Source organism: Peromyscus maniculatus, chromosome 8 (genome assembly GCF_049852395.1).
Source record: "Peromyscus maniculatus bairdii isolate BWxNUB_F1_BW_parent chromosome 8, HU_Pman_BW_mat_3.1, whole genome shotgun sequence".
NCBI classification, from domain to species: domain Eukaryota; kingdom Metazoa; phylum Chordata; class Mammalia; order Rodentia; family Cricetidae; genus Peromyscus; species Peromyscus maniculatus.
In genome coordinates, this window is record NC_134859.1 from 28,973,997 (window position 1) to 28,996,661 (window position 22,665).

The 22,665-nt window shown below is 40.8% G+C and overlaps 1 protein-coding gene across 9 annotated transcripts in view; it reads left to right on the forward strand.

The window, feature by feature from the left end:
• Positions 1-22,665, forward strand: part of Ebf1 (EBF transcription factor 1) — a 389,332-nt gene that overhangs the window by 302,482 nt on the left and 64,185 nt on the right. For all 9 annotated transcript variants that reach the window (XM_042283866.2, XM_042283865.2, XM_042283864.2 and 6 more), the window contains one exon: positions 6,763-6,889. In XM_042283866.2, the coding sequence (XP_042139800.1) occupies positions 6,763-6,889 (127 nt within the window). The remainder of the gene's footprint in view (positions 1-6,762; positions 6,890-22,665) is intronic.

Genomic DNA, 22,665 nt, shown 5'->3' on the forward strand with positions numbered 1-22,665 from the left:
ACTGATTTATTCCAAGGTCCCAGTAAAAACAAAAAACACCAATCATATATCTTCAAGGAGCTGATATTCTATGCAAGGAACACAGACAACAGCTAGGGAAGTCACTCTGCAAACCTCTAGTACACACACACACACACACACACACACACACACACACACACACACACAGAGGGGGGGAGACAGGGAGGGGGAGAGAGAGAGGGAGAGAGAGGGAGAGACAGACAGACACACACACATCTATCTATCTATCTATCTATCTATCTATCTATCTATCTATCTATCTATCTATCTAATCTATCATCTCTATATCTATGTCTTGCTCTCTGGTAAGAGAAATGTCCAACAGTATTCAGAAGCATCACTGGATACTCAGAAGCTAGGTTTAACTCCCCCATGAAACTCAATTCCTGAGATTGTGTTTCAAAGGTCTCCTTACAAGTTTATCTTTGGGGTTTCACGAGACAGACCTCTGTGCTAAACTTTGGTTTTAGCTATTTCTTGGAAGGATGAAAGGAAACCAGAGTGTTTGTGCACTATTCAATGCCTCTGCTTGCTCGCTCTCTCTTTCCTTGAGAATTCACATTCTGAGGCCCAGACAGGCACTCTTGTGGAATGAGAAGATCTGCATTAAAAATGCCAGAGAAGTCTGATTAGGTGGGAATGAACCAAAATACACAGATGAACCCGGAGGCTCAAGTGGAGGCTGAGCAGGACTGTCCTCAGGAATGTATACTTTTCATAGTTTAACTTGCTGAAGGAAGGCCTAAAATAAGTTAGTTTTTTTTTTTAAAAAAAAAATATTTATTTATCTGTGTAGAGTGGTGTGTGTGTGTGTGTGTGTGTGTGTGTGTGTGTGTGTGTGTGTGTGTGTAGGTCAGTGGATAGCTTGTGGGCCTCTTTCCATTGAGTGGGTCCCAGGGAATCGAACTTGGGACACCAGGCTTAGCAACAAGCACCTTCACCCCTTTGAGACATCTTTCTGGCCCTGAAAAAAAAAATTACCATGCCATTTCTTTTTCTTTTCTTTCTTTCTTTTTTTTTTTTTTTCAAGACAGGGTTTCTCTGTGTAGCTTTGTGCCTTTTCCTGGATCTCGCTCTGTAGCCCAGGCTGGCCTTGAACTCACAAAGATCCACCTGCCTCTGCCTCCCGAGTGCTGGGATTAAAGGCGTGCGCCACCACCGCCCGGCTTACCATGCCATTTCTAGTTACAAAAAGACGAATGCTCCAGAATGAAAGAACAGCAAGTTTATTTCTTTGGCCACTGACACTCGCATCTCTTTAAAGCTTCGAAGGTAGATTTGGTCTTAAAGCTTTAATTATGCGTTATGTTACAGCTTCCTTATTTAAGTGTCTCTTCCATGTCCATCACTCAGCACCCCCTGCCTATCTCAGAAGAGATGGGTATTATCATTCTAATTGAGAAGGAGGGAGAATGCTGTGAGAATTATTAATACATAAATTAAAAAATTAATCTAGAAGGCACTTTAGAGTCCCTAGAGAAGCACTATCCAAACACAAAACATATTTAATATTATTCTCAGCTCCCACAGGGAAGATCTGAGCTCATGTAGCCTATGATTCAATTGGTAAACTGAGGCATAGATAGTAACAGCAGCAGAACACAGATGCTGTGAATCAAAGACCTAGATCCTACTTCAGTTTTTTTTCTGATGATTAGTGTTAATTAGTTTTCCAGAGAACCACAAACTGCCCCTTCCTTTTCTCTATTCCTTTGAGTTTTTCTTTGTTTTAGACTTTTTTTTTTAAATTCAACTTTCTAATGTTGCAGGTAGTTCAGGGTCTTAAGGTTGTTGGGGAAATTTTGAAATCATTTGTGTGTTTTCTAGTAATCTGTTTGCACATGGCTCAGAACTTCCTGTTGCTTTTCTTTTATATCATGCCAGTGGCTGGAAGACATGCGTGTGGGCTGATGGTGGAATTGCTTCTGAGCTCTGCTGGGGAATTGTTCTCGGCTTAGCTTCACAGGGAGGATGGCTGTTTTTTGTGCTTCCGATGTTCCCAGACATGGAGACTAAAGGATGTACTAGGGATGCAATTAATGTTTTCAAAGGCAGAGAGAGGGTGTAAAGTCCGAGGAACAGAAATTATGGAAAAATGATAAGCAATCTAGAGAGAAAGAGAGACAGTTGTGGCATTATGATGATGGCCATTAGTCAGGGGAGCTTGTTGCTTCTAATTGGTCCCTTAGTTATGTTTCTAAACTTTCCCGAAACTCACTTTCCTTATCTATGAACCAGCTAATAGCCATACCTGCCCCCTGAAGTCTATAGGGTATAAGTCACTGAAAGAGCTCAAGCTAGTGCTGAGCACATGGTGAGAAGACCACAAAAGGTCATTGCTGCTTAGGCCATTGCCATCATTACTCATTGAGAACTGGAGAGCTATCTAGAGAGCACATGCCATGGCCCCTCAGAGAAGACAGCTCCCCCAAAGGCATGACTTTCCCCAGCATTCTACAGCCTGTTTTCTTCTCTAACTCCAAATGCTCAAGGATTATGCCTTCCTATTTCTAATGTCCTTCTGATGCTGCAAGAGGCCACACACAGACCCTCTTCTGGGCTTCCAGACTTTGCAGGTGGCTTCTTCAGACTGCTGCCTGCACATGCGCAGCTGCTCCATCTGCTCTGTGTCCTCTTTGCTCTGCCCGGTGCTTCTGTCATGAGGAGTCTATTTCACCACCACCACATCTGGGTCTGTCTTTCTCACAGAGGCTTCACTAGCCACCCATGGTCCATAATGAACCCGTGTCACTTGGCTCCACTCCATAGGGCTCTTCCGGCCCTGTTATCCGAGTCTGGAGAAGGCAAACACTCATATAGGCAGCCTGAGGGGGCCGCATTTCTTGCTTACTGGTGGTCTGGTAGCCTCTCCAAGCCATGAAGAGACCATGAGTGTTCTGTCTTTACACAGTGCCTAATGGTTTCCCCTGAGTGTCATAGTCATGCGTTTTTACTGTTGAAGAGTTGGAGAAATTAGAAGAGTCCGCCAGAGGAAGCTAAAGCTACCCACAACTTTACTAGAGGCCATGTCTGCTAGCATGTCACTGCCTCCCTTTCGAGGTTTCCTCTGTGCCATTACATGCCTAATCCCTGTATAATCACGTGGCATGCATAGTACTCCAAACTGGCAGTATTCTGCTTTTCATTTTTGATAATATTTTCCCACAGTAATTTATTTACAGTATTACTTCCTGTGTAAGCATAAGGGATGCGCACACATACACACAAGGAAGATAAATCACATCTAAAGTTGTAAGTTTAGGAATAAAACGCTCTCTTAGTGTAGATCTTTTATTATTACTGTCTTAACTTCTTTTAATTTTATATTTATTTTTATTTTGACTAATGACTGTGCGTGTGTGTGTGTGTGTGTGTGTGTTTGTGTACATGCACATGTACCCCATGCACATGTACTGCAGTGCATGTACCCCAGGAGACTGAAAGAGGGTGTCAGATCCTCTGGAACTGGATTGATTTAAAGCAGTTGTAAGCTAGCCAAGGACTTGGTTCTCTAGAAGAGCAGCAAGCAGTTTTAACCACTGAGCCATCCCTCTAGCTCCTCAATACCTTAAAATGTTTACTTCATCATTTTTTTTTTTTATCGGAGCCACAGACCTTTAGAAGTGCTCCTCTTTCTTAACATATTGAAACAATATAGGCAGCAACTCATGCTCATGTTGGGATATGAGTGCAAAACTAGCTGGGTCATCATTTTGAGAGTAACTTAATTGGGGAAATGTATTAATTATTACTGGGTTAAGAAGAATGGACTCATGTAAGGATTATTATACCTATCAGAGTCAAACACCTCATGGAATTATGAAAGCATTTACACATGAATTTATTCCAGGAATATTAAGAAAATCATGTATGGAAGGCATTTATTTCATAACATATTTCTAAATTTGTTTTTTTTATTTTGTGTGTATGAATGTTTTGCCTGCATGTATGTATGTGTACCATGTGTACAGCTGGTACCTATGGAGGTCAGGAATAAAGGCATTGGATCTCCTAGAACTGGAATTGAATATGGTCATGAGCCACCATGTGGATGTTGGATGCCCGGGACCGAATCCAGGTCCTCTGCAAGAGTACCTAGTATACTCTTAGCCACTGAGCCATCTCTCCAGCCCCTCATTACGTATCTTTTAAGGATAGACATAGGAATTCAAGATCTTCTCCTAATCTCAAAAACTGTTTAATGGGAGAAAAATAAGCAGGGGATTGCAATGGCAAACAGTAAATAGTTTTCTAAGAGTTATATAGAGCATAAATGTCAGGATTGTCTGAATTCCTATAAAGAGGCAGACTACTCTTTCTTGAAAATCAAGTAAAAGTGACTGTATAGAGAACATGCAGCCAGGCTTCAGAGACAAGCTCACAGGCAAGCAAGAATTACCTGGACCTAGTTCCCTTCTCGTTCCTTATACCACATTAAATTTGATTTCCTTGTTTCTATGCCTACAGACTATAAGTGCAGATTAGAAGGTGCAGAGGACAAAGGCACAGAATAAAACAGAAATTATTTCAAGTGCTTAACTGTTTGGAAGCGTTTTAGGTCATGAAAACAGCACTGTATACTTCAGCAGTCACTTAGTGTTTTTCTGTATTACAGCAAGATAGAAGACAAGCGATTCCAAACATGAGCTTGATTTATCAAGGTTAAGTTACGTTACATATGTTGTGCATGTTTTATACAGAATTCAAAACATTTTGGAAGGATTTCAATGTGAATAGAATACTTTTCCTTTTTTATCTATTTGTTGAGAATGTTATGTATGCATACAACATAATTTGTTCCTATTTACACAACACACACACCAAGCAATATCTAGAAAACCCTCTCCCAAATTCATGTCCTTTTTTTTTTTTTTTTGCTTTTTTAAAAATTTTAATCTGAGTCTAATTAGTGCTGCCCCTGTATACATGGACAGGGCCATTAACTGGAGCACGGTCAACCTACTAGGGGCCACATCTGTAAAGAAAACGGACTTTCCCTTTACTAGCAGCTATCAGCTACCAGTAGCTCCTCAGCTAGAGGTAAATCTGATGTTTCCTGAGCCTTGGAGGGAGGCAGTGTGATCCAGATGTTCCTTTTGTGGCGGCTCATCTCACAGACATGTATATTCTGCACTTTGACCAGTTGTGGGTCTCTGAATGAACTGTTGTCCCCTTCACAAAGATGCATCTCTGATGAGGGCTGAGAGCTGCACTCACTTATGGGTATAGAGAGGTACATATTTAGAAGGTAGCATGATCCTCTGTCCCTTTAGCAGAATAATAATAGTAGGTTTCCCCTCTAGAGGCTATGAGCTCCCCAGCCTAGGGCAAAATTTCAAGGCAATATTGTTGCTGCTTTTTGTAAGTGAACCATAGCTTTCCACAAAATCACCAGCCATGGCAATGAACTTGGTCTACAGAGTTCCACCATGGCATGGCCTTACTGAACTATTTCTTTGTGACTCTCTAGCCCATAAGCTCAGACTTCCTTTATATTCTAGAGAAGAGACTAAAGCATTTCTGATTCCTAAGATGACTTTACCCCAGTGCCCTCTCTCTGTTTCCTGGAACATTTAACAGCATTCCTTGTGGATTTTGGCATTGACAATTTTCTCATTTTTCTGCCCAGTACAAGCTAGTGTCCCTCAGTGGTAACCAGGGGCTGTGTTTGTATTTGGTTTCTCATCACCTCACTCATGATTCCCAGGCAAAACATTTGAACTCGGTGGTTTGCACATTTAAATAAGCCCCCCTTGTATGTTGTTGCCACCCAATAACATAAACATAAGCTAGTGTTGACTCACTATAGACTGCCCAGAGAGGATGTTCTAACCACGGTGTGTTCAGACTAGGCCACAGCGTTGAGCTCAGGGGGCCGTTACTGACCTCTTGGAGAGAGAACTTTTAGAATGCAGCTCCATCACAGGTCAGACAGTCAAATGCCAGGGCTGGATTTTTTTTTAAGAACCAGATAATGCCCATTTTATGACCATTAATAACATTTTCTTTATATAAACTGAGATAAGAGTAATAAAAAATACATTCTGCTCCATAGTATAATTTGATTGCCAATAGAGTTCAGAAATGAACTTTCTCATTGTGCATGCAATATTGCATGGTGGAAGGGTGGCCATCCAACAGCCCTCTCCCCAGCCTTCTATTTCTCTTTATAGAGGACCTTTAGGTTAGCCAGAGCCATAAGCTATTCCAGAGAGGCAGATCCTTTGCTCTCCCCTTTAAAGTGCTTTGATTGTGCCTCTGGTAGTTAATGTGCCAAATGGTCTTCAGGGTGTTTCCTACACGTGTTCTGCAGCTAATTAGAGTGCCTGGGCCTACTGTTTTCCTACCTCTGTACCCTCCATGTGTTTAAGAGCTCAGTTCAAACACCAGGCCCATGGAGAGGCATGGCAAAGCTCTGCTCTGATTTGGGCATCTGTTGCAAACAGGTTTTCCAAAGGATATCCTGTGGGAGATAAACCATTTCATTAGGCCAGGTTCCCTTTCCAAACCAGGAAACCCAGGGCTGCTGTGAAGGAAAAGCCAGATAATGCTGGTGTGGCTGTGCGCAGAGCACTTGTAAATGGTGTTGTCAGCGTCTTTCCTACAGGTTCCATCCAGATTGTGTCTACTGACAGGTTAATGATGTGTTTTAAAGCTCTGTTTATGGAGAGCCGATAGGGCAGCTGGGACATGAGTACTTTACGTATTGCACTGACCGTTCCCCTTCCATGTTTCCTGCAGTTGATAACTCCCCATGCCATCCGTGTGCAGACACCTCCTCGGCACATCCCCGGTGTTGTGGAAGTCACATTGTCCTACAAGTCCAAGCAATTCTGCAAAGGGACTCCAGGCAGATTCATCTACACAGGTAAGCGTGACTACAGAGTGTCATCACAGAGGGGCTTGGCCTCCTGAGATGTTTGTTTTACTTGATCTTGTATATGTAAGTATTTTTTTTTAAACTTGTTTCTGTTAAGTCAGATTTTTCTCCATTTCAACAGATATAGGACCAAAGATATTGCTATGATTATTATTACTAAAAGCTTATGTAGCTGTAATGGTTTTGAATGATGAAATAATTGGTTAGCTACTTAGAGAAATAACATGAGAAGTAAGAGAAGGCAGGCAGTACTAGACAGGACCAAGGTCTCTCTAGTAGCTTGGCCAACTTGTTGGGAGTTTGCTTTATGGAACAGGGTTGAGCTTTAATGAACAGTACTTATTTCTTCTAGCCTCTTGCAACATTTGAATTGAACATGTTCGGTAGTTTTCATAGTTTATTCTGGGTTGATGCTTTTTTTTTCCCACTAAGCTGCATCCCCCTCCCCCCCTCACATGACCCCCACCCCCAACAGCATTGGCACATGGCCCTGCCTTGTGGTAAGCAGCTAGGGTTACAGGGTGCATCTGAAATCCCTCCCACCAGGCACAGCCAATCAGGCAGGATCTGGGCTGGCAGGATGTGGAAATACATGTAACAGGCAAAGCAAACACCCAGGGTTCTTTTACCATTCCAAATTTTCTATGAAAGGGGTGGAGGGACCAGGAGATTCTTTGTTTCTTACATGCTCAAAGGTGAGACCCAGACTGATATCCAGGACTACACGTGGCATGATAAATTCAAAGGCTTTTTGCTTCACATCACCTGATTAGCTCCATCCATGATCTAGTCACAGCTTTTTTCCCCTCCATTTATTATTGAAGGTCCACTAGGCCTACCCATGTGGATGGGAAGTTGTTTTCACACAAAGGGGTCTGGAGCACAGAACTGGTTCTGTTAGTACATCCTAATTAAACCACATAATTCAACCGGCAGATTTCTTTTTTGCTGTGATATCCTACCTCAAAGCATTTTCTCCTACAATTTTATACTGTGAACTAAACCAAGCATGCTTCATAGTCATCCTGTCTCTATCTCTCTCACAATGACGAAACACACACACACACACACACACACACACACACACACACACACACACACACACACACAAACAAACAAAAAACCCAGTTAATATATCTTGACCCTCAGAAATGCCTCCCAGCCCTTTAAACAAAATACAGGGTTGGTGCCTGCCTGCCGATTAGTTTTAGTTAATTGAAAATTATAGGATTGACCCAAGAGGAAAATTTTGTTTGCACTCCAATCACTTTTACAAATTAAGGAAAATTACCACAATTTTGTTTAGCTCAGGTTTCACACTGAGTTCATGAAATTAGCTCAGCCATCCCAACAAAGTCAGCACTTTGTTAGTGAGCGTTTGAAAAAAAAAAGTCTATCTGGAGTTTTGTGGTGTATACAAACGAAGCATAGAGAAAGCTATGATGCTTTATAGAAGTGGGCCAAGTGTTTTTAATTAGGCTCATTGGTTCAGCGTAAGTTTTGAAGAACAATCAAAATAGCAGATTAGCTGTTTCTTTTAAATTTAGGATTTCTTGCCATTCTTTTTTCCCATGAGAACTTCCACACAACACTGTAATTTTTCTTTTTTCTTTTCTTTCTCTCTCTCTTTCTCTTTCTTTCTTTCTTTCTTTCTTTCTTTCTTTCTTTCTTTCTTTCTTTCTTTCTTTCTTTCTTTCCTTCTTTCCTTCTTTCTTTCCTTCTTTCTTCCTTTCTTTCTTTCTTTCTTTCTTTCCTTCTTTCTTCCTTCCTTTCTTTCTTTCTTTCTTTTTTTACAAGCCTCATTATGAGCTTGCAGGAAAAAAGACCAATTGAAATTTCTGATACTGTAACATTTGCCACCGTCATTCCAAGGGATGGGAGTTTTTCACAGTGTTCCTCGCTGGACTTGCTGTTCTGGAACATATTATAAAACCACAGAGGCCAAATGTTTTCTCTGAGTAGTTTGGACTCTGTTTTTGGCCGAAAACATTTAGGCCTCGCTGGTTGCTTATTTACTCTGCTATTAAGAACAAGAAAGAAGAAGAAGAAAATGCTTGCAGAGTGGGAGGCACCAGAAGCAGTCAGCCATGGCTTCCGCTTTGGTGACAATGTCCTTGCTCATTAATGGTTCCATTTTGTGGTCAGGTCTCATTTAGAAGAAATTATTTTTAATCAGTGTTCAACAAAATATACCCTAGAGCCACCTGGTCATAAATTTTTTTTTTTTTTAAATCACAACCATTACATTACTTAAATTCTCAAACAAAACAAAACAACACACACACACACACACACACACACACACCCCAAAACAAAACAAAACAAAACAAAGTAATAAAAAAACAAAGCAAACAAACAAACAAACAAACAAAAACTCTAGGTACTGACCAACCCCTCACATCTGGGGAAATTTGTATCACACTAGAATTAAGATCAAAGATAAAAACAGCAGATCTGCAAGCTGAGGGAAGTAATTACAGAGGAAAGTGTGTTGATATGCTCGTGTGTGGGAATTTGAAGAAACCAAAGCATTCATGCTGTCAGCTGTGGGCAGTTGACGAGAAGTTGCCATTTGAAATGTACTCTAGGAGGGAATATAACCTCTTCTTGTGTTAGAAAAATAAAAATAGAAAGAAATCAGGACAAAGACTCCTTGGCTATTAATAGTTACAGTGACATCACGTGGTTTTCACTAGGGAACTTCTGAGCCTCCTGATCACTGGCATATGGCTTGTCCTTGTGGAGGGTCCTTCGTCATGGCTGGCCTCCCAGCCTCTGTGGTTCACTCCATTTACCTCTGCGTTTGTCAAGGCTTACCAGAGAAGGGAGAGAGAAAGGGTCTCAATGTCCTTCTGTTCTTTGTATCTAAACAACTGCTCAGAGCATTGTGAGTGTACAAGCCCCTCTGTTGCCCCCTCCCAGAAGCTCACTTCACACTTAATTTTCTTTAATATCCACACTACCTCAAGATGTGGGGCTTGCCTTTCTGGATTGGTAAGTCTTCATGGAATGTCACTGGAATTTTTCCCCTTAAAAAAAAAAAAAGGAAATATCGTAGAACTGAAAAATAAGACCCCAATTAAGGCACTCCCACTGTTTTCAGAGTGCTCAAGAGAGTTTGGGTACAGGAATATGGGAGGCACTAAAATTCTACTTTAAGCAAAACCAGAAAATAAAACCAGACAGAAACACCCTGGTCTAGTCGATGCAAATAAAGGCAGCCTTGGAGAGGAAGTGGTCTGACTGGCCCTGTTTGTAAGGATGCTGGGTGCAACCCTCCTCCACTAGACCTCAGACTTGTGCATTCTTATTCACTGGCTATATAATATTCTTGCATTTGCCCAATCAGAGTCATGGAAAAGAGTTGAGTCCTGACTTAAATAGAACCACAGAAGCCCAATAGTACTGACCCAATCAAACTTTATTGTGTCTAATTATTCTTTTGCAAATGTGGGTTAGAGATGACCTTACATGTTAAGTGTTTTTAGATGAAAAAAAAAAAAAACCAACCCTAAAACTCCATCTAGTCACAGGATTAATTTCAGAGTCCCATGATCCTGTATCTGGTCAGTCAGTCCAGGCAGACCAGATAAAGATCACAGGACTCACCAGATCTCACTGGTCGTGTAGGGTCTCCCTAACACCGTCCTTGTTCACACTGCTTGTTTTCTTATAGCCATTCAGTCTAAGTGAGCTGTTTCTTTTAGGAGCATGATCATTCCTGCTGAGCCTTCAGTGAACTTGGATGCTAATAAAAGTTTCTTAGTAGATGTTAGTTGTTTCTTCAAAATTCTTAGAATTGGGGTTTCTAGTAACAAGTAGGTGCATCTAAAGTTAGTACTTTACTTTCATTCTAGGAATTTCTTCATAAGAAAGGCCTTTGTGTCCAGGGAAAATCAGAAAACAACAAAACAAAACAAAAGACCACAGGATAATGTTTGACCTACTCAGGGTTGCACTCACAATCCTACTCCTCCCCAACAAGTTGGTGAGAGCCATGGGTGAGCAACCAACGGATCTCTGGTTATCTGGTTAGGCGGTAGCATGTGGTCACTGTAGAAGAGCCAATTGTATTGATTTAGGAATGAAACTTCTTCCGGTGTGTATTTTCCATCCCTGGGCAATGTAGAACATACTGCTCTGCCTGCAGAATGGGCCATACAGGCAAATGCATTCTGTGGCTCTTGATGACTCTAAGTTTCCCAGTTCTGATCCTATTAGTTTTAATCTTCCTCTCTTCTCCCCCAGCTTTTCCCTTCCTCTTTCCTCTCCATCAGTTTCCTGTTTCATTGCCAGTAATATAGTGCTGCTTTGGGATTTCTTTTCTCTTTTAGGACATGTCACATGGATCACCAACTTCCCTCATATAGGCTACAGTAAGCTTCAACTCTAGGTTCAAGACCTTCCAGCCCACAAAACTCTGCCTTTTCCTTCTTAGAAGCTTTATCCTCACAAAATGAAAGCTAACACCTTGGGGCCAACCAAATCTTTCTCTTTCAGTGGGAGGCAGAGAGTTAGAACCCCATCAATCTCCTATTCTGTAGCCTGTCCTTATGTGAACTCATTGCTACCTGAGTTTTCTGAAAAGCCACTGCCTCATCATCGCCCTCAGAGAAACATCTCTGTTTGCTCACTAGATGTAAGGCTGCCATGCAGCCCCTTTGCCTTGGCCCTGGCAGCTCACTCAAGCTTTGCCCTGATGTTTTTCTCAGCTCCTTCCTAGGCCTTGTATTCATTCTATATTTAATGCCTGTGGCATGGCAATTGCCTTTTGTGCAAGCACATGCAAGACTTAGATAGAGTTCCTACTCTGTTCCTCTGACCACTCTCTGCCTGCCGAAGGGAACTGGACAGAGCACTAGCTGAGACACTGGCTGAGAGATGTAGTATAGGTTGTTATGTGCCCTGGACTCCAGTTGTTTTCGCTGTACAATGGGCTAGTTTGAATAGGTGACTTTGATACTCCCTGTAACTTGTCTTAGCTGACAGGGAATTTTTGTCATTGGATCTCTCTGGTCCCATGCAATTAGACCACTCCCTCATCATTAGCTTTCTTAAAATCACAACTCTCTATTGCTGTGGATAAAACAAAAATGGAATCCAAAATAGACCCACTAATGTCATAAGGAGACAGCCTTTCTCAGTCTTACATGACTTTGTAAGCTGTGTTGAAGCAACTTGACTTAGCATCTTATGAGGCTGTGATAGGTGTTTCCTGATAATTGATTAACATATTGCCCGGGATCAATGACTCCTCATTGATTGCTGTAATCTGGATGACATGGGCTGTAAATAGAAACTGTTAATTAAGAACCTATCCCTCTGCGCTTGACATTTTCATGCATAGACTACAATAGTTGAGGTTTCTGATAAAGAAGAAATGGGTTGAGATCTGCAGTATAAATAGTTTCCATTTCCTCACCTATAAAATGGAGACATTTTAATAGTATTTGTATTTAAAGTGTAAATAGGTCAGGTAGATAATGTAGTTCGGATGGTACCTGTCCTGGTAAGAGTGCTGCCTAAAAATAAACTCAGTGTGAAGAGCAGACAGTGGGAATGTTTTTTTTCTATTAAAAAAAATCCAAAGAATTGGTCATTTGAGCCTCCTTTGATTAAGAGTACATGCATTTCAGTTCTCCCTGGCATGGAAAACATTATTTCTTCTTAGGCTGCAGAGTTGGACTCAGAATGTCTGGGTTATTTGATTTCCTTCTTCCTATTGTTGCACCTTTATTTATTAGAAGAATGTTTGCAAATTCCTGGTTCTGTTCTAGATGATGTTCTAAACCAGTTCTAGGTAATGCCCTAAAGCATGTTGAGCCAAAGCAAACAGGGTCCCCATTTTCATTGGTCTCATGGCCCTAGAAGTAACAAGGATTTTCCTGAGTCTCCTACATCAAACCTGGGAAGTACCCAGAAACAGGGTGTCAGATATGCAGACAGGTCAGAGGTAGTTCCCACCTGGAAAGGATATGTGAGCTGAGATTTGAAGGATGACCATGAATCAATATAGGAATCAGTGAAAGGTGGTAGGCTGCTGGGCAGAAAGAAAGCTCCAGAGATGGTGTGTGTAAGAAGACACTGAATGGAAGCCATGAGGAGTAGTTGATGCTTATCTTTAGAGCCAAGGGCAGTACTCAGAATTTCCGAAATGTCAGTTGGCCAAGACATTATAATTTTTCAGACTTCTAGAAGGATGGACTGCAGACCAGGCTGGGAGTTGGAAGTCTTCCTCAAGTCTTTGAAGTCATCAAGGATAGACACATGGCAGCTTGGATGTAGGTGGTAACCAGTGGATACGGGATGCAGTGAGAGGCGAGTCAAGAGCTGAAGAGTGGAAAGATAGGTTGGATGCCCAGTGAGGCAGACAGAGTGTTTCAAGGGAGCAGATGTTTTGCTTTTTCAAGCTTGATGATGGTGGAGCTGTGACTTTGCTGTGCTTCCCAAGGGTTTTGTAATAATCAGTGAAAGAGGCGTCTGAAGATACACAGGGCGATATTCTACACTTGTGTTCATTGTTAAAAAGACAGGCCTAGCGTCCATTCACGAAGAATGGAGGGCAGAAGGCCATAGTGTGTTTGCTTGCTTGCTTTCCTCCAGCTCCTCCTCTTCCTGTTCCACCCCCCTTTCTCAATCAGATTGTTTTCACTTAGGATTCAGCTGCAAGAGTGAGTGTGTAATGAACACTGCCTTGTGGTTCTGTATCAGTGCCGTCCTGATTGGAAAAGACTCAATAAAAAAGAAAAATTCAGAGGCCGCTCCTGTCCACATGCCTTAAAAATGAGTCCAAGAGAGCTGTTCACATAAAAGGAAAGAAATCGGGGCAGAAAGAATGTTCATTCCTTTTGTTTTGATGCGAAGAGTAAGTCCCAACCCTCTTCTTCACCGAAAAGATTTATTTTTACAAAATGTGATTTCCCCCTCTCTGATTTTATGTGTGTTCATGGGAGGAGTAATTCGGAATCTGCTGGCATATGTACAGTTAAACCCGGGGGTCCAATAATGGGCACAAGAGCCACAATCTGTAAAAGTAACCATTGTATCTCAGTGACATGTATGAAATGAAAGCCGTTTCTTCAAAGAATAAAGCCAGTCTGAAGGAAGCATATTATTTTGCATATTTTATGTATATACTTTCCAAGAAATATGACCCTTATTTCCTATTTGGAGTGGAGCGTAATCAGGACATGAGTAGCTAGTGTAACGGGATCATTAAAAGGAATATTTTCCCTGACATTAGAGGTCTAAATGGCCACAAGGCCTCATATACAACCTTGGCTTTTTCCTGTCTCCTCAGAGTTAATAAGTGATAAGGCCAGGAGAGAGATAAATCACAGAAATCCCTGTCCAAAGAAAACATATTGACTATAGCCAAGCAAATAACAGACCATAACCAACGGTCCCATTCATCATTCATGTAATAGGGACATGAAGTATTTCCTACCCACAAAACCGTATAGAAGGAAAAGGCAGACAGGCCTGCCTGGATCTGAGGCATGCGATTTGGTTATTAAAGGACATGAACTATTTGTCACATGGCTTTAATCTTTAAGACGTGTTGCCATTTCTAAACTATAAATTCCTGGTAAAGGATTAGAGAGCTATTAACGGTGAATGCAGGACCTGGGCTTCCTATGGATTCTCAGGGCTGTAATGCAATATGAGAAGGTCTTGGGTAGCTAATCTTTTTAGTGTGATATAACATGATTTGGTTTTCAAAGCCAATAAAGTATTTGGAAGTTTTCAAAGATGCTTTATTTATTTATTTTTCTTTTCTTTCTTTTTTTCAAACTCAGTATAGTGATCAATTTACCCTTCAGCTTTTGAACTATGTATCTGGAAATTTCTCCTAACATCTTAGCGTGAGTGGGGAAAGGGCAACTCTCCTTTTTGTCTTTTCGTAAGATGCATTCGCACTGCTACAGAGAGCTGTTTTCTGTTCTGCTTTTCCATGTTGGCATGGGACAGATGCTGATCCTCCATCCGTTGTTTAAGCTAACAACAAGAGGGGCGCCCACTACAGCATTAAAACTTGTTTTTCTTTCTTCATTGTAAAACACTACACGCTTGTGTTAGATAATTCAGGAAGCACCAATTAAAATTAGGTAAACTCATGTTAAAATTGACCACATTCCTAACAGCCTTTTAAGCATAAACACTCCATAAAAGTGAGCCTGTAATATTATTTTAATGACATATATCTTGTAATCTTTTTTTTCCTATGGGTATGTCGACCTCATTCCCCAAATACCTTATAGAATATTAAGTGAGGTTTGTTTCGTTTTGTTTTGTCATTTAGCAATGCATCGGAAAGACCAGAACATTATGAATTTAAAACAATTTCTAATCTTTGATAATCATTTCATGCTTCATCGGAACTCCATGAGACTCATTCTAATCTCTGTTAGATACATCCTGATCTTCCTATTCAAATTAGACAGCTTGAACTTGTGTTCTAGACTCTTTTCATTTTTGAAAAATCCACAGCACAAGATCAATACCTGGATTCTTTGGCAGCAGGGGTGGGGGAGTGGGAGGTGTGTCAAGATGCACAGACTGACAGACACATTGGCTGGGATTCATCATGAGTCGATGTGCTCCACTGTCCCTAGAGGTTGGGACCAGCTCCCCAGTACATGCAGTTGCAACATGAAGCTTTCTGTGTAAAACCTGGATGACCTCCAGAGTCAGTGAATTCTGGGCATAGTCCTCAAATAGGACTATGCTTTCCTAAGAATAAGTGGGAGTCATCTGAACCCCTCAACCTACTTGCAACTTCAGTCCAGAACTAGAACACTAGGCAGATTGAGAGAAGTTCCTCCCACCATCCCCCCTAGGAAACTCCAGCATCCTCAGGCAGAATGTAGAATTCCTCTTTTCTCTTCTCCACTGGTTTTCCACAATCTTGGGAGTGGGTGGGGGGGGGTCCATCATTATTTCCTTTTGTCCTGTTGTTCTTTCATATTCCACACTTCCCACTAACTCTCTCTTTTCCTTATTAACTACATCCTCTTTCTCTCTATGATACTAAAATGTAAAACGCACCTTCCTATTTCACCCCTAAAATATGCATTAGTCAGGCTCCATTTTTAATGCTTAACAAGACAAGGAAACTGACAGCGGCGAGGTAATTCTCTGGGGCTTTTTTTTTCAACCTAGTAGGTGGAGGGAAGGATTCAGACCCTGTTGAGGAACACCAGGCTGGGCACTGGGGAAACCCCCAAGGAAGCTACTAGACCTTGTTAACATGTGCAGACACCCAATTCCCTGAAATCAGGTTGTTAAGGGAAGAACATTGCTGTTTCTAGGAAACATGAGCCCTAAACACTTCAACTAAATTATAGCACTGTGAACATATTGCAAACTCATATAGAGAATTTTAAAAAATACAGAAAATATCATCATCCCTCATCCCATCTCTTGGAAATGATCATTAATGTTTTTTGACTAGTATTATTTTTCCATGTCTACTTATAAGTGTTTTATCAGAGTGAATCAGGATAATTTTTTTTGTAATTTTACACTCTGCTTTGTAGTTCAGTCATAAAAAAATCTTCTCAAAGTTCAAGGTTTTCTTGAATATATTTTAGTTGGTATATAGTAGTCTATTTTATGATTGTGCCATTATTTACTTCATCATTCCCCTATCATTGGACAGCACACTTGTTTCTTTTATGGAACTTTTTAGATAATATTTGCTGGATGATAGCATGGTACTAAATATAAAGTGTTTTCTACTTTCCTAGTGAAAATTTAAATGTAAGGGGTTTACCAATTCCAATGATCTAATTAAGTGATGAAATGTCTACTTATACTACCTCACATATTTAGTTGTGGGACATTTTAAAAATCACATGCTGTACAGTGTCTATGGATATAACTTTTTCTGATTTTAAGATTTCTACTCTTATTCATATCATCTGTGTAATCTTTGCCATCAGTATTTTTAACATAAAAGCCAAAGCTATTCATTATCCAAAATAACAAGTTTCAGAGCCTGATACGTTAGCACATGCCTATAGTCTCTGGACTCAGAAGACTATAGCAATAAGATCCAAACTGTGAGACCAGCCTGGGCTACATAGCATGACCCTGTCTAAAAGAAAGAAAACAGAAAGAAAAAAAGGGTTGTTTCCTTACAACATTTTCCTACATGCATATAATGTGTTTTATTGTGTTTATCTCACCACTATCTCCACTATTTCCCTATCTACTGGTCCCCATCATCTTTCCTGATGGTCTCCCCTCTACTTTTGTATCTTTCAATACCTTCCCATGTTTGAAAGAAAATGTTCAGTGAGTGTGTAAGGCCATGAGACTTTTTAACTCTTTATACTGTCTTCCATCGCTGTGCTTGGGGACATGGCTTTTCCTGAATCTGTGCACCATATTATCACTAGAAGCTCTATCATACAACATGTAGCCATTTGCTATTTCTTTTATTTCTAAACATAAGCCCTCTCAGCAGTGTTTTTAAACAGCTTTTAAAAGGCTTTGTTTGGTTATGGCTGTAGCCCAGTGGTAGAACACTTACCTGGCATGGAGAAGGACCCGGGTTCAATTACCAGCACCATAAAACAGATTGATCAATCAATCAATCAATCAACCAGCCAACAAACTAAAATTTAAAAGAAAAAGTTTATAAGGAGCTTAAATAAGGAGAGGCCAGTTTCATAGGAATAGTTACTAAATTTATGCTAATTTCCTCTTCTACGTTCTTGTCATGACTGACTTTCTTACCTGTGAGGCATTTCACACCCTTGCTTAAAGAGAATGGAATTGAGTACCATGCTTCAAGTGTATAATGAAGAAAATATTTTTTGCATGAGGCTTCATCTCTTTTTATTAACTTCTGCTTATTTGTATTGTTTCCTTCACTGAGTCATCTGCCATATGCCATTCTGGTCCTGAATTGAATGGTCTAACCCACATCATATTTTCAATGTTTTCAAGCTGAATAAGCCCTGTACTCCCTTTGCTATGGGCCTCATTCTTCGGGGCACTGAAAGTGCAGGTGGTTACCAAACACTAATATAAAGCTCGAGATCTTCTGTAACCTCTCTCAGTGGTGAGATGCAGATGGGGGCTGGGAATCCCTAAATCATAGGCAGAAACAAAAACAGAAGAATACACTTCCCTCTCTACCTCCTGCTCCTCGACCTCACACATGTAATCATGCATCTTCTTCCTGCTCACATCAACTGTGGTTAACTTGACACGGGGGAAGGCCTGGCCTGCTGGACTCAGCCACCTGGGATTAGCTCCAGCGGTTAGCATCAGGAAGCACCAACTCCCAGTCAGTATGGAGCTAATTTAGATGGTTGGTTAATGTCAAAAAGACTTTCAGATTTAAATATCAGCACAAAGAATGACCTCTGCAGTTACACACACACACACACACACACACACACACACACACACACACACACACACACACACACACACACACGAGCGCCTTACTTCCTTCATTTCCAACTGACATTTAGAAGGGCTGCAGAGGCCAGACTGACTTCTCTAGGGTCTGGGAAGTCTGTGTGGGATTCTTGTAGGTCTTGTACCTCTCTGATTTCTTGAAGGTGGTAGAAATGCACTGAGTCTTTCTCTGCTTTGCTCAGAAGGTCTAGGCAATTGTCAAAAGGCTTAGAATTTTCACTTAATAAAATTACTAACAACAAAGAAAAAATGTCTTGGGACTTGTCAGGAAGTAATTATCAGTTGCCAAAGAATATGGCCTGGCCACTGAAGCCCTGTATGTCATAACTCTCTTCATCTTATATAAAGAGATATGAACAGATTCAAATACAGTGTCATAATTAATCACCCAGTGATGGATCTGTTATCAGATCTATATCCTCCCAAGTTGATCCCACTTTTCACCAGCTCAGATTGACATCAATGCAATTGACTTACAGCTGGTTTTTCTCCCCCCTTTACTTTGGATACAATACACTAAATAGACACTTCTAGAGTCTCAGGCAGATTCCCCAGGTGTTGGCACTTTGGCTCCAGGTTGTGTGTTGATCTTATTCACAGCACGTATGGCAGCTAATATGACCTTGGTGGTCTGTGTGTGGGCAGCTCTTGTCTCTCAGTGGGATAAAAACTCTAGGAAGGAAGGTTCTTCTCACTGTCATGAGATCAGTGCCCGGCAAAGAGCAGGGCACAGTAAGTATTGGGCAAATCAGTGAATGGGTGAAGATAGGAAGGAAAAGCAAAATTGTACTCATTAATGCATGGCACATAAGCTGGCAAGATGACCCAGTTAGCTAAGTGGTTGACTGCTTGATAGAGGGCATGAACTAGGCTTGAGAATTTTAAAGACTTAGGTAAAGTCACTCAGCTAGATGGCTTTCCTGTCCCACCCCTCTTCTTCTGCCTGTCAGCTGTGAGCTTGTCTCTGCTCTATGCGTGCCTCTTAGGTTTGTTTGGCTATTAAAAACTGGTCCAATTTCTTGAAAATGTTCTAATCAATCTGAGACTCCCATTTCCTCTTCTTCAACATGAGGGTGATCTTTTGTAGGATGACTGTGAGGATGTAATAAGGCCAGGCACGTGAAAAGCTTAGCTCGGTGTGCAGTGTATAATAAGTGCTCAGTGAATGGGGAATCTATCAAGAATGAATCCATAGGGAACCAATGAGGGAGTGGAAAGAATATAAGAGCCAGAGGATGGGGGTGATGTACAGCAAAAAGATTTCTTCTGGGCATAATATAGCTGCTGCACTCATGAACTCACTGTAGCTCGAGGTTATTTTCACATGATTTGTTTAAGATTAGGCCCATGTACATTTCATCTTGAATGAGGGAGGAGTCCATTAAGCCTCACCCCTTCCAGAGAGACTATTGGTCAATTAACACTTGTTGGAGGAGGTGTCTTTTTTTTCTTTCTTTCTTTTCTTTTTCTTTTTTGTTTTTAGTGATATAACCCATGATATGTTGCCCTTGCTCTGTTAAATAACCTCCCACCTACCCTTGGGCAAATACCTAATTATACTGAGTGGACCACACACAGAAGGGATGTGAACATAGAAGGGTAACTGGATGTAAAGTATGTCAGTGGGAGCAGGCAGGGATGAGGGAGTGGACCGTGGGGTGAAAATGATGAAAATTCATAAACATATAATGTTGTCAAAAAATAAAACAATACATTAAAAAAAGAAAGAAAGAATCTGCAAGAGTACACTTCAGTAAATTTGAGTTCCAGGGATGGACAAGTCCCCAGAGGCTGCCTGGACCAACCATGGTATTTTGCAAAGGAAGCATCTGAGGCTCAGAGAGGGGCAAAGCCCCTCCCAAACTCATACAGGATTGATCTGTATACGGAAGCAAAGCGAATCGCAAATCGTATACAGCTGGATTTGCTGCTTTGTCAATGGAGTCCTAAATATTCAAATAGTTCAAGTCATCAGTTTTCTGAACGCATATAAGACTCATTCAACCAACATCACCGTGGCTATTGAACAGCTTCTCTTTAATATTTTAAGAACACCAGTCTTTGAGCAAACGCTCAGGGAAAGCCTGGAGTCCTGTGGATACTTGATTCTTTGGGCCTCACAATATGTGATGTTTGCAGAACATATGTCATAGACTGTCCTGTTCTGATCTGTTTCCATCCTTCTCTTCCTGAACAAAAGAAAGGGGAGCTCTTCTTCACCCTTTGGTAAATTGAAATTCTGTGGAAGGGCCAAGTGCCATTTTCATTGTGGGTAAAACCGAGTCACACAAGCCAAGGGAGTTTCCTTCACCCTGACTTTATAGATGTTCGCCCCTTACACACTGTTGGGAGACCTCACTGGGACTGAAGGGTCATTTTCTCAAATCCTAATCAGGGAGGGTCCTAAAAGGTTCTACCTGAACTTTCCATCCCCGAGATGCTCTCCTAATCAAATGCCCAACACAGACTAGGGATATTCCTATTGAGCCAGGACTTCTGGGGACCCTCCATTTGCTATTAACTCTTCATCTCCCAATTATAAACAAAGAGATAAGAAGTCATAGCCTTTGCTGTGTTTAGTGATCTTCATGGACCTGGAGCCCAAGCCATCAGGGGCAATGAGAACAATATTTGAGGATGATGATAATTAGACCCAAGATATAAACCATCCTACAAGGAGACTCCCATGTGTGTGAGCTCAGTGGGTTGTCCCTATTACTTCTGGATGTCCAGGCAGCCAGCTGACAGGCTGATCATGAATGAGGGTACGGCATTTTGCCTGGCTTTGCTGCTGTTAGAAGTGAGGATGGCATTACTCTCTCAGTGGCATATCCAAATGCACTAAAACAAACAAACCAATAACCAAGATTATACAAGAGATTTCTGCTTTAAACTTTATTAGAGGCTTCCACTAGAATTCAAATAAAAGAAAATATTATTTGAGGGAATTCCTAAAAAGGCGTTCAGTTGTGGGTAAAAAGCAAAAATAATGGCCAGTTGTCCACTGATGCTCAGTGTAATGAGTAAAAAGTAAAATATATTCATTCCAATTTCCCAACAGCAGCTAATTAAGGGTAGCTCATTTTAAGACAGACCTAATTTAATTCACTAATATAAGTATTCAATTAAAGTTGTTCCTACTGCTTTCTTCTCAGAATGCCTCTCCCTATACTTACATATGATGCATTCATAGTATGAAGCCTTCTAAGGGTTCGAGTGGTAATGAAAGTGCTTTCAGGGCTTCATAATTGCCCAAATTAAATAATATGCATGTAAATGGAGATTTGAGTGTAAATGTGCACCCTGTGATGCTATAAGAAAATAAGGCCCTATAGCCCAAGATTTCTCAGCCAATCAGAACCAAGTCCTTGTCGTTTGATTCTATACCACTCAGAATAGTTTATTGCATTATTAAATACATGTTACAAGAAGCACATTGTTGTTTAAGACTCATTGATTTAAGCAGAACTATTCTTATAAAGTTCCATAGGCTTTTACATAAAAAGAGAAGAGCCCATATAAAATTATAAAGCTTTAATGTAATATAACAGCCTATAATATAAGACTCTCCCACTTTCTAAAGAACCCACCAAAAATTTTTAATGAGTTTATTAGAACGACTGTTTGTGAATTCTGGAATGTCATGTCTAATTATACTTAATGGATTTCAGCATCTTTTTAATGGGATCTGCAGCTTAACTCACCAGTATTATGTTCCTGAGCCTCCTGCCTTAACAATGATCTTACTTTATTCTTATTTTGGGTGGTATTAAAAAGAAATGAAAGCCTATGATTCTGCCTCATCTTCAGATGGATACAGTGAAAAGTACAGTGCTTATTATGAAGTTAATGTGAATTACCATGTAATTGCAACTGGCTGTACTGTAATGATTATTTAGTTACCACTAAGCATTCTCTGCCAAATAACATACGTTATTTCATAGGAGGTATAGAATCCCATCATCGTCCCAGAACTCATGGAGGGGAGCATAGTCTCCATTGCTTCAGTGGTGTATAGACTTTGCAGATGTTCACATCTTAATAATCAGGCTTGGAGCAACCCGACAGCAGACTAGGATATGAGTTTATCTGATTTGATTTGCTGATGTTTAAACACTTAGCAGCAGACAGCTATAGGAGCCATTTAAATCTCTCCAAGGTGCGCAGAAGGATCTCTTTTGTGAGAAATGATTTAAAGGGACTGCATTGGCCCTGTAACTGGAGGGGAGAAAAAAAGCATTAGGAATGAAATTTCAGATGCAGAGTGCTGATCACCCCACCTCCCTTTGTGGGCTTTTTTTTTTTTCTTTTCAGCTTTGTGTTGTTTG